This window comes from Cetorhinus maximus, chromosome 15, assembly GCF_964194155.1.
Source record: "Cetorhinus maximus chromosome 15, sCetMax3.hap1.1, whole genome shotgun sequence".
Lineage (NCBI taxonomy): Eukaryota > Metazoa > Chordata > Chondrichthyes > Lamniformes > Cetorhinidae > Cetorhinus > Cetorhinus maximus.
In genome coordinates, this window is record NC_135893.1 from 107,325,372 (window position 1) to 107,338,315 (window position 12,944).

General features: G+C 43.0%; 1 protein-coding gene across 1 annotated transcript in view; it reads left to right on the plus strand.

Annotated features, from left to right (window-relative positions):
* The window catches only part of LOC144690319 (uncharacterized), an 82,224-nt gene extending 69,548 nt beyond the window's left edge, over positions 1 to 12,676 (plus strand). The window contains exons 11-13 of the mRNA XM_078557673.1: positions 5,420 to 5,586; positions 6,485 to 6,554; positions 12,042 to 12,676. Coding sequence (XP_078413799.1) covers positions 5,420 to 5,586; positions 6,485 to 6,554; positions 12,042 to 12,257 — 453 coding nt within the window. The 3' untranslated portion in view covers positions 12,258 to 12,676. The remainder of the gene's footprint in view (positions 1 to 5,419; positions 5,587 to 6,484; positions 6,555 to 12,041) is intronic.
* The last annotated feature ends 268 nt before the right edge of the window (positions 12,677 to 12,944 follow it).

Here is a 12,944-nt window from a genome sequence, read left to right on the forward strand (position 1 = left end):
AAGAGGAAACATCCTTTCAGAATCCACCCTGTCAAGTCCCCTCAGGATCTTATATGTTTCAATAAGATCACTTCTCATTCTTCTAAACTCAGGTGGATACAGGCCCAGCCTGTCTAACTTTCCCTCATAAGATAACTCCCCCATCCCAGGTATCAGTTGAGTGAACCTTCTCTGAACTGTTTCTAATGCATGTATACCCATTCTTAAATAAGAAAACCAAAACTATACACAATACTCCGGATGTGGTTTCACGCACGCCCTGTAGCAAAACATCCCTACTTTTATATCCCATTCCCTTTGCAATAAATGATGACATTCCATTTGCCTTCCCAATCACTTGCTGTTCCTGTATACTAACTTCTTGTGATTCGTGTATCAGGACAGCCAGATCCCTCTGTACCTCAGAGTTCTGTAATCTCTCTCCATTTGAATGGTATGCTGCTTTTCCATTCTTCCTGTCCAAGTGGACAAGTTTACATTTTCCCACATTACCACATTATACTCTATCTGCCAAATTTTTGCCCACTCACTTAACCTATCTATGTCCCTTTGCAGGCTCCTTATGTCCTCTTTACAACTTACTTTCCTAACTACCTTTGTGTCATCAGCAAATTTAGCAACCATACATTCAGTCCCTTCATCCAAGTCATTAATATAAATTGTAAATAGTTGAGGTCCCAGCACTGATCCCTATGGCACTCCACTCGTCACATCCTGCCAACCTGAAAATGACCTATTTATGCCTACTCTCTGTTCCCTGTTAGCTAACCAATCCTCTATTCATGTAAATATGTTACGCCCTACACCATGAGATTTATTTTGCGTAATAACCTTTGCACTTTGTCAAATGCCTTCTGGAAATCTAAGTACAGCACATCCAAGGGTTCCCCTCTATCCACATTGCTTGTTACTTCCTCAAAGAATCCCAATAAGTTAGTCAAACATGATTTCCCTTCCACAAAACCTTGTTGACTCTGCCTGATTGCATTGAAATTTTCTAAGAGCCTTGCTATAACCTCCTTAATAATAGATTCCAGCATATTCCCTCTTACAGATGTTAAGTTAATTGTCCTGTAGTTGTCCTGCTTTCTGTATCCTTCCTTTCTTGAATAGAGGAGTCACATTTGCTAGTTTCCAATTAATAGGACCTTTCCAGGGTCTGGGGAATTTTGGAAAATTAAAACAAATGCATCTACTATTTCAGCAACCACTTCTTTTATGACCCTAGGATGAAATCCATCAGGACCTGGAGACTTGTCAGCATTTAGTTCTAATAATTTTCTCAGCACCCTTTCCCTGGTGACTGTAAGGAGAGAATTTTCCCCCTGTCGGGGGGATTGTGCGGGGGCAGGAGCGGGCGGGCGCGGACCCGATCACCGCCCCCGGTCTGCCATTTTACGTGGGTGGGCCTTAATTGGCCCGCCCAGCGTGACGCACACCCGGAAGCGTTGTGCGCTCCCTCTGAGGGCGAGGGGGTGGGGGTTCCCTGAGTCGAGAGTGTGCTCTTTCACACGCGCCTCAGGGAGATCAGTTTTAAGTTTTAAAAATTTTAATAAAGAAAAAAGAATTTAAGACATGTCCCCTCATGTGACAGTGTCACTTGAGCTGGGACATGTCAATGAACTTTATTGAAAAAATGTATTTAATTTATAAACCCTTCATGAAACCTCCTGCCCGTGGATGAGGTTCCATGAAAAATGTGAAGGCCACCTGGGCTCTTCGCCTGCCCGACAACCTTAAGGTTGGACAGGCAGCATTCTCAATATCCTTAATTAGGCCTTAGCAGGCCTTTGACAATTCGGCAAGCGCGCAGCCAAGTCAATCACGCGCCCACCGAACTGAAAATCTAAATGACGCGTGAGGACACACGCCTGACGTCACCCCGCGTCATTTTACACCTCGGCGAGCAGGCCCCGTCCCCTGCTCACTGAGCTGGAAATTCTCCCCTAAGTGTTTTAAGCTCCTCCCTCCCTTTCATCACCTCTTCACACTTATTTTTGGGATGTTATTTGTATTCTCTACAGCGAAGGCAGAGGCAAAATATCTGTTCAGTTTGCCCGCCATTTCCTTATTTTTCATTACTAATTCCCCATTCTCACTCTCTATAGGACCAATGCTCACTTTACATGCTCTTTTCCTTTTTAAACTCTTTATCTGTTTTTATATTTCTAGCTAGCTTTCTCTTACACTCTAATTTCTCCCTCCTTATTAATTTTTTAGTCATTCTTTGCCATTCTTTATATTCTGCCCAATCTTCTGACCTGCCACTCACCTTTATGGAATTATATGTTTTTTCTTTCAACTTGATACTAGCTTTAGCTTCCTTAGTTAGACATGGATAATGAGTCCTTTCCTTAAAGTCTTTCTTTCTCACTGGAATATATCTTTTCTGAGTATTCTGAAATGTCTCCCTAAATGTCTGTCACTGCATCTCGAATGATTTATCCCTTAACAGAATTTCTGAGTTCACTTTAGGCAGCTCTGTCTTCATTTCCTCATAGTTATCCTTATTTAAGTTTAACACACTAGTCTTGGATCCCCTCCACTCTCCCTCAAACTGACTGTGAAATTCAATCATATGATGATCACTGCTACCTAGGGTGGCCTTCATTATGAGGTCATTAATTAATTGTGCCTCATTGCACATTACCAGATCTAGTATAGCCTGCACTCTGGCATTCTGGTTGGCTCTAGAACATGCTACTCGAAAAGACTGTCCTGAAAACACTCTATGAACTCATTGTCCAGGCTACCTTTGCCAATCTGGTTCATCGAATCTATATGTAGATTGAAATCACCCATGATTATCACCATATCTTTTTCACAAGCTCCCATTATTTCTTTTTGTATTCCTTGCCCTACAATGTGGTTACTGTTGGGGGGCCTACAAACCACTTCCACGAGTGTCTTTTACCTTTACTATTGCTTATCACTACCAAACTGATTCTACATTTTGACCTCCTGAACTAAGGTCATCCTTCTCTATTGTACCAATGTCATTCTTAATTAACAGAGCTACCCCTCCATCTTTTCCTAGCTTCCTGAGCTTCCTAAATGTCATGTACCCTTGGATATTCAGGTCCCAGTCTTTGTCATCTTGCAGCCATGTCTATGTAATGGCCATCAGATCATACATATTTATTTCTATTTGCGCTATCAATTCATTTGTTTTGTTAGGAATGCTATGTGCATTTAGATACAGAGCCTTTAGTTATGTCCTTTTATTACTTTTGTAACCTCTAGCCTTACCTGCTGACGCACACTCAGGTTTGTGTATTTTGTCCCTTTCTGTTACACTCTGATTATCATTTCCATTACTGCTACCTTGCTGTCTTGCCTTTTCTCTATTTAATTTACCACATTTTCCCAAACTTGACCTCTTGCCCCCATTATTTAGTTTAAAGCCCTCTGTACTGCTGTAGTTATATGACTCGCCAGAATACTGGTCCCAGTATGGTTCAGGTGAAGACCATCCCAATGGTACGGCTCCCACTTTGCCCAGTACTGGAGCCAGTTCCCCATGAATCAAACCTATTTCTCCCACACTAAACTTTGATCCACACATTTAACACTAATCTTATTTAGCCTACATAATTTTTTTGAGGCTCAGGTAGTAACTTAGAGATTAAATCTTTTGAGGTTCTGCTTTTTACTTTAACCCCTAGCTGCCCATACTCCCTCAGCAGAATTTCTTTCCTAGATCTACCTATGCCTTTGGTATCAATGTAGACTACAACAACTGGATCCTCCCCCTCTCACTGCAAGTACCTCTCTAACCCAGAGCAGATGTTCCAAACCCTGGCACTGGGCAGATAACACAGCCACCTGGACTCATGTTCTCAGCTGCAGATAACTGCATCAATCCCCCTGATTACTACTGTCCCTTACTACCACTACATTCCTATTAAATGCCCCCCAACCATGAATGGCTTCCTGTACCATAGTGCCATGGTCAGTTTACTCATCCACTTTCATCCATATAGGCTGTAAGAGCCCCAAACCTGTTGGACAATTGAAAGTGCTGAGGCTCCTCCACTTCTACCTTCTCGATCCTCTTACCTGCCTCACTCATCACACCCTTCTGTACCTGACCACTGACCAAATCAGAAGACCTTATCCTAACGGGTGTGACCGCCTTCTGGAATCAAGTGTCCCGGTAACTTTCTCCCTCCCTGATGCATCGCAGTGTGTACAGCTCGACCTCCAGCTCAATGACTCTGAGCTGAAGCTGCTCAAGCTGCAGACAGTTAGTGTGGGATTATTTGTCGTGGATCACACTGTTGTCCAGGAGCTCTCTCATTCTGCAGTCACAATATCATCATGTGCTCTGTCATCTTTATTATGCGTTAATTAATTTATTATTTTCATAAATAATTTATAATTAATAAATCTACTACTCACAATAAGCTTACTAGATTTTATAAACCTAACAGATATTTATAAAACCTTTACAATTACAAATAAATGACCAGTTTTGAAAAATAAACAAGCAAAGCCAATCGATAGTCACCAGCCAATCACCGACCTGCTTCCCTGTGATGTCACATCTCGATTTTTCTTTTAGAGCCCGGGTTCTGACTGGAAAGTGGTTACAGGTTAGAGCCCAGTGTTCTCACTGACCCTTCGATGGAAGTCCCACTCTCTCTCTCTCCCTACGCGCTTTTAGCCCCCGCAATTTCAGAGCAGTGCAATTTCAACTTCATTTCGGGTACAATTTCCCGATTGTGCCAAAAGTGCAAACATAGCCCTGTAATCTTGTTAAATCAAATAATGAATAGGTAAAGCAGTTGTAAAAAAGAACTGTTGCTCTGTTTGTTGTCTAATAACTTTAGAACCAAGCTACTTGGCTGTGAAATCTCAGAGAATAATAACATACTTGTAAATATGTTTGAATTATGCAACATCTATTCATGCAAACTTATGCATTAGGAGCATCGCACAGATGCTGAATATAAGCAGAACCAATTCAATACCAGGTCTGAATTTACAGGGAAAGACTCAGGAGCAAAGCTAAAGGAACAGTTCCATCTGCCAGCTTACCACATGTATTTCCTTGCGACCAGTATTAAATAGTGTATGGTAAGAATTCTGAATCTAGCCAAATGAAATATTAATTAAGTCACTTTTGACCTAATAATGTGCTTAACTCTGCTATCTGTATCGGCTCTTGTCAGCATTTTTGTACAACGGGATAAAGAAAAGAGTCAATTTTACAAGTCTGTGTTGGCAATCATTTTAATGGTTCGGGAAGTCATTTCAATGCATGTTTGCTGGCCAGAAGACATCAGCAACATGGACTAATAAAATAATTCCTAACACCTCTTCAAACCAGTCAAATGGAAGAAAATACTTTAATGTTACTTGTTCTAGTCATTAAGGAAAATAATTTTTCACATTCTTGTCCAATGTGCTTTCATAGGACAAAAAGCCTCTATGTTCTACCGAGGAAAATGAAACAAATATAAACTGTATTGACACAGATGGTGTAAACCTCTGTGATATTTTCAAAAATGCTCTAAGAACCATTGAGAATGGAGAACATTATAAGTTGGAGAATCTATGTCAGCGTCATAGTGGCCTTTCTAGGTAAGTGCCAGCCTGAGGGGTTACCAGAATGTTAATGGGAAGCTAAAATAACTTTTAAAGTATGTTTGCTGTGCCCAGAACGTGACAAAGTGATTGAATTTAAGCCAGTGGAGGGCTGGGAGGGCACATCCCTACACCTGCCTGCGGAAAAAGCTCAGGAGATTTTATAGAGGGGCAGAATTTTGTCAGCAGTCTCACAATCTGAAAGAGGAAGCTGACCCAGCTCCAGTAGGCAGTGAGATCTGAGGGGAACAGTGTTTTACCTGCAGAGGCCTATTAACAACCAGCCAAAGTGAATCACTTCACTGCATTAAATTTCACCTGCCACTTGTCTGCTATGCTCCACAAACTCCCAGGTAATTCAAAAATAGCACAAGGCTTGAACATATTCCTTTTGTTTTCAGAGAACAGTTCCCTGGGTATGAGTGCCTGTTGCTTCTAGCAAGCATAAATGAGCCACATTGTGAGCTCGACTGATTATCTTAAATTAGTTGTTAGTGTAGCTATTAGCACACTCAGGATTGTTCAGCAAGTGCTGCTCAATCACGGAATCACATCTAACAGTTCGCTGTTGCTTTCTGCATGGTAATGTCTCAGCCAGAGTCGACTTGCCAACCAATCACAAACCCTTTTCTCTTATGAAATTTGGCATTCTTGCATTTGTCCTGATGAGTGCAAGATGAAAAACTTTAGCAACATGTCTCACTTTTCAGCAAAATTCAAGTTCTGTACTACAGAGCGAATGGTATACACAATTGCATACCTATATTTGGGAGACACAGTAAAAGAGTGTGCTTTTATAATTGAACACAAGTATGGATGTCAATCTTTGCATTTAATTAAGTTATTATGCTACATAATTCGGCACTAATAATATTTTGTATCTAAAATTATACAGTTACAGAGATGATGATGGAAGGACTCTCTTGCATATAGCTGCTATATATGGGAATGCTGAAATCTGCCAGGTACTTTTACTTTAGTATTCGATAACTAGACCTACCAATTGAAAGTGTGAATTTGAATTTTATCTATGTCCAATTAATTGTATTATGTCATGAAAGGAAACAATCACAATTGTTGTATGAAATTAATCTCCAGTTGATTTGATGCTTTGTAGTATGTAATATCTATATCAAAAATGAACGTCCCAGTACTCAAAAATTAATAGCATGCATCCCTCACATGTACAAGTCATTAATGTCAAGCTACATTGCAGTCTCAGTAGGTAACTAGAACCAGAGCCAAAATATTCACATCAGGATATAGTACACATATGGGCCTGGGTTTGCACCCTTGAGGCTGGTCAGGGGGAGTTGGGAAAATTCCCAACTTGGCCCGCCCGCCTTGGGAGAAAGTGCTGGCAAAGGCGGGATCTTCATTGGCGGGGGCCAGGTGCAGGGTGGAGTTTGGCTAGCTGACCCACGAAAAAGTGCAGAGGCAGCCACAGGAGCTGCTCGGTGTGGAGGTGGGCAGTTTAAAAGCCTGTATCAGTACCATGGGAGTTTGTCCCAGTGAAAAGAAACACATAGGTCCTTCAGTCCTCACACCTCACACCCCGTTCACCCTCCAAATACTCCCCATGCCCCATCCATGCCATTTCATGTCCTCCACCCACCTCCTATGTCCCCTCATGTCCCCGTGCCAACTCTGCCCTTCCACCCACCCCTTATGACCTCTCACACCCCAATGCTAAGCTCTGTACTTCCACCCACCCCCTCAGTCCCCTCATGCCCCCTATGCCTAGCACTGCCCCTTCACCTACCATCAATGTCCTTTCATGCCCCCATGCCAAGCACTGCCCCTACGCCCATCCTCTCAGGCCCCTCATGCCCCCCATGTCCCCTATGCCAAGCTCTGACACTTCCATACCTGTTGACCTACTGTATATTTTCTAGAACCAATTATGACAATTGTGTTTTGTGGAATGTATAAAAAAAGCTTTGAAAAAATGTAATCCATTGATAACTTTCTCCTATGCTTGAAAAAAGTCTGGAGTGCAATCTAATAAAAAAGTTAATCATCCAGGCCCTTTGAAGTTTCAAAGACACAAACCACAAATCCTTGAAACCACTTAACTTGTTTCAACAAACATTGTCAAATTGGCCACAGAGATCACAGAGCCTGAGCTGTCAATTAAACAATGTTTCCTCGGGGGAACAGCTATTCCAGTGTTCTAATCTAATAGCTGTCTAAGCTCTCAGCTAAGCATACATAATGAAGCTAGGCTCTCAGCTAAGCATACATAATGAAGCTTGGCTGAGAGCCCAGACACCTATTACAAGAGAACACCTACTCCCCAGAGGAAACATTGTTTGATTCTTTAAAAACCTGGTAGGACTTGATGAAAATTGTGGAGGAGTAGGACATGCCTATCCGCGCAATGGAGCCAGCAGATTGGGAGTACAGGATGCGGAATTTTAACAGGAACCAGCCTGCACCTTTTAAAGGTGCTCCCGAAAATTAGACAGCCCAGGAATGGGGTCGGCAGTCCCAGAATCGGGAACTGCCTACCCAGCAATGTGGAAAACTGCCCAGTTTTGTCCTGTCTACAAAAAGCAGGACAATTCCAACCCAGCCAATTACTGCCCTATCAGTCTACTCTCCATCATCAGCAAAGTGATGGAAGGTGTCATCGATAGTGTTATCAAATGGCATTTACTCAGCAATAACCTGCTCACTGATGCTCAGTTTGGGTTCTGCCAGGACTGCCCAGCTCCTGACCTCATTTCTTGCCCAAACATGGACAAAGAGCTGAAATCAAGAAGTGTGGTGAGAGTGACTGCCCTTGACATCAAGGCAGCATTTGATCGAATGTGGCATCAAGGAGCCCTAGCAAAACTGGAGTCAGTGGGAATTGGAGGAAAGCTCTCCGCTGGTTAGTCATACCTAGCACAAAGGAAGATGTTTGTGGTTGTTGGAGGCCAATCATCTCAGTCCCAAGACATCGCAGCAGGAGTTCCTCAGGATAGTGTCCTCAGCCCAATCATCATCAGCTGCTTCATCAATGACCTTCTCTCCCTCATAAGATCAGAAATGGGGATGTTTGCTGATGATTGCACAATGTTCAGTAGCTTTCACGGCTCCTTGGATGCTGTGGTGGAGCAGGCTCGACGGGCCGAGTGGCCTACTCCTGTTGCTATGTTCCTATGAAGCGATCCATGTCCATATGCAGCAAGACCTGGACAACATTCAGGCTTGGGCTGACAAGTGGCAAGTAACATTCGCGCCACACAAATGGCAGGCAATAACCATCTCCAATGAGAGAGGATCCAACCATTGCCCCTTGATGTTCAATGGCATTACCATCACTGAATCCCCCACTATCAATATCCTGGGGGTTACCATTGACCAGAAACTGAACTGGACTAGCCATATAAATACTTGGCTACAAAAGCAGGTCAGAGGCTGGGAATTATGTGGTGAGTAACTCACTTCCTGACTCTCCAAAGCCTGTCCACCATCTACAAGACGCAAGTCAGGAGTGTGATAGAGTACTCTTCACTTGCCTGGATGAGTGCAGCTCCAACAACAGTCAAGAAGCTTGACACCATCCAGGAAAAAGCAGCCCCGCTTGATTGGCATCATATCCACAAACATTCATTCCCTCCACCACCAACACACAGTGGCAGCAGTGTGTACCATCTACAAGATGCACTGCAGGAATTCACCAAGGCTCCTTCAACAGCGCCTACCCTAAATCCATGACCACTACCATCTAGAAGGACAAGGGCAGCAGATAGATGGAAACACCACCGCCTGGAAGTTCCCCTCCAAGCCACTCACCATCCTGACTTGGAAATATATTACTCTAAAAAAGAGTAATGCAGACTCGAAACATTAACTCTGTTTCTCTCTCCACAGATGCTGTCAGACCTGCTGAGTTTTTCCAGGATTTCGTGTTTTTATTTCAGATTTCCAGCATTCACAATATTTTGCTTTTAAATTATGAAAATATATCACCGTTCCTTCACTGTTGCTAGGTCAAAACCCTGGAGCTCCCTCCCTAACAGCACTGTGGGTGTACCTACACCACATGGATTGCAGAGGTTCAAGAAGGCAGCTCACTACCACCTTCTCAAGGACAGCTAGGGATGGGCAATGAATGCTGGCCCAGCCAGTGACACCCAGGTTCCCTGAAATATTTTTTTTTCAATTACCATGAATTAGAATTGGCAGTGAGATCTAATTGTGAATTGCGAAGAAATCATTAACATAAACAAACAGAAATACTTGGAAAAACTCAGCAGGTCTGGCAGCATCGGCGGAGAAGAGCACAGTTGACGTTTCGAGTCCTCATGACCCTTCAACAGAACTAAGTAAAAATAGGAAAGGGGTGAAATATAAGCTGGTTTAAGGAGGGCGGGGGGGCGCGGGGGGTTGTTGGGACAAGCAGCCAGTAATAGGTGGAGATAACCAAAAGATGTCACAGACAAAAGAACAAAGAGATGTTGAAGGTGGTGATTTTATCTAAAGGAATGTGCTAATTAAGAATAGAAAGCAGGACAGACAAGGTAAAGATAGCTCTAGTGGGGGTGGGGTGAAGAAATACTAAAAGGGTTAAAATGTAGAGATAAACAATGGGTGGAAATACATTTAAAAATAATGGAAATAGGTGGGAAAAGAAAAATCTATATAAATTATTGGAAAAATCAAAAAGGAGGGGGAAGAAACGGAAAGGGGGTGAGGATGGAGGGGAGAGTTCAAGATCTAAAATTGTTGAACTCAATATTCAGTCCGGAAGGCTGTAAAGTGCTTAGTCGGAAGATGAGGTGCTGTTCCTCCAGTTTGCGTTGAGCTTCACTGGAACAATGCAGCAAGCCAAGGACAGACTTGTGGGCATGAGAGCAAGGTGGAGTGTTGAAATGGCAAGCGACAGGGAGGTCTGGGTAATGCTTGCGGACAGACCGAAGGTGTTCTGCAAAGCGGTCACCCAGTCTGCGTTTGGTCTCTCCAATGTAGAGGAAACTGCATTGGGAGCAACGAATGCAGTAGACTAAGTTGAGGGAAGTGCAAGTGAAATGCTGCTTCACTTGAAAGGAGTGTTTGGGCCCTTGGACGGTGAGGAGAGAGGAAGTGAAGGGGCAGGTGTTGCATCTTCTGCGCTTGCATGGGAAGGTGCAGTGGGAGGGGGTTGGGGTGTAGGGGGTGATGGAGGAGTGGACCAGGGTGTCCTGGAGGGAACGATCCCTACGGAATGCCGCCGGGGGGGTGAAGGGAAGATGTGTTTGGTGGTGGCATCCTGCTGGAGTTGGCGGAAATGGCGGAGGATGATCCTTTGAATGCGGAGGCTGGTGGGGTGATAAGTGAGGACAAGGGGGAGCCTATCATGTTTCTGGGAGGGAGGAGAAGGCGTGAGGGCGGATGCGCGGGAGATGGGCCGGACACGGTTGAGGGCCCTGTCAACGACCGTGGGTGGAAAACCTTGGTTAAGGAAGAAGGAGGACATGTCAGAGGAACTGTTTTTGAAAGTGGCATCATCAGAACAGATGCGACGGAGGCGAAGGAACTGAGAGAATGGGATGGAGTCCTTACAGGAAGCGGGGTGTGAGGAGCTGTAGTCGAGTTAGCTGTGGGAGTCGGTAGGCTTGTAATGGATATTGGTGGACAGTCTATCACCAGAAATTGAGACAGAGAGGTCAAGGAAGGGAAGGGAAGTGTCAGAGATGGACCATGTGAAAATGATAGAGGGGTGGAGATTGGAAGCAAAATTAATAAATTTTTCCAGGTCTCGACAAGAGCATGAAGCAGCACCGAAGTAATCATCGATGTACCAGAGAAAGAGTTGTGGGAGGGAGCTGGAGTAGGACTGGAACAAGGAATGTTCCACATACCCCATAAAGAGACAGGCATAGCTGGGGCCCATGCGGGTACCCATAGCCCACACCTTTTATTTGGAGGAAGTGAGAGGAGTTAAAGGAGAAATTGTTCAGTGTGAGAACAAGTTCAGCCAGACGGAGGAGAGTAGTGGTGGATGGGGATTGTTCGGGCCTCTGTTCGAGGAAGAAGCGGATCTCCACCTATTGCTGGCTGTTTGTCCCAACAACCCCCCCTCCCCCCCGCCTTTAAACCAGCTTATATTTCACCCCTTTCCTATTTTTACCTAGTTCTGTTGAAGGGTCATGAGGACTTGAAACGTCAGCTGTGCTCTTCTCCGCCGATGCTGCCAGACCTGCTGAGTTTTTCCAGGTATTTCTGTTTCTGTTTTTGTTTTGGATTTCTAGCATCCGCAGTTCTTTGCTTTTATTAACATAAAGGAGTCCAGTATGAGCTGTATGTATAAAATATGAGGGAAAATTTATGGAAAATAATTTATAACTTTTATTTTCCCTTTCTTAGATTCTGAGAATTATATGTTCAAATCAGAATTGTACCCAACATAACACATGTATGTTAGAATAACAACAACAATTTCAATATACATTTAAAATTAATTTAAGTATTGGATTTTGCAGGTGTTATTCCAAAATCCCGGTGTGCAGAAACAGTTAGACAGCCAGGACAAAGAGGGCAGAACAGCATTGCATTATGGGATCCTACAAAATAACAAGAGGATTAAACGACTGCTTCTAAATCATGGTGCGCAGTCTGATATTCCTGATAATAACTTAGATACAGCATTGGATCTGGCTCTCAATATGATCAATGAAGAAGAAATTAACAATAATTAATTCTTTGATTGTTGTTGGCTCCAGAGCATTTCAGGAGTTTCAGCTTCCTTCTTGCAATTAGGAAACACTCTTTAATATTTCAGCTATTAAGTTATTCCAATGTTAGGAGTTTTTTTTTATTGTAACACTCTTATTATATTACCTGTGGTAATGCTCATGCATAAAAATTAAAATGTGTTTGCTGTTGTACTGCAATATATCTTCTATGATATTCGTCATAATTAGCCGAGGGTCGACTGTTAAAGTCAGAGAACATTGTGCTGTGGAAATGAAGAACGATCCAAATAACCACTGAGATTATATGGAAAGCATTTGGTAAGCGTTTTGCTTAAAGCTAATGAAGTAAGAGCTTTTGATCGGTACCTAGAAAGTAACTAGTTTTCCTGATCTACTGTGGGTAAACAAATTAATTTGTTCTCTTCACAATTGTGGTTCTGAGATATGGCTACATAAATAAATTCATTTCAGTATGTAGGTAGTTTTTGGAAAATTGTTTTTTTCTGTCAGCTTTGCTTTCTAGATTTTTAGAACGAGATTTTAACTCATTTAAAACCCACCCATGAATACAGAGTCAAAATTAGGCCCCTAATTTGTTATTTTTGCCAAACCCCATCCTTTGGATTTTGATGCAGAATTTCCCACAGAGACTTAACCTCATGCATGCCGAAAGGTTATTTTTCCAGCGTC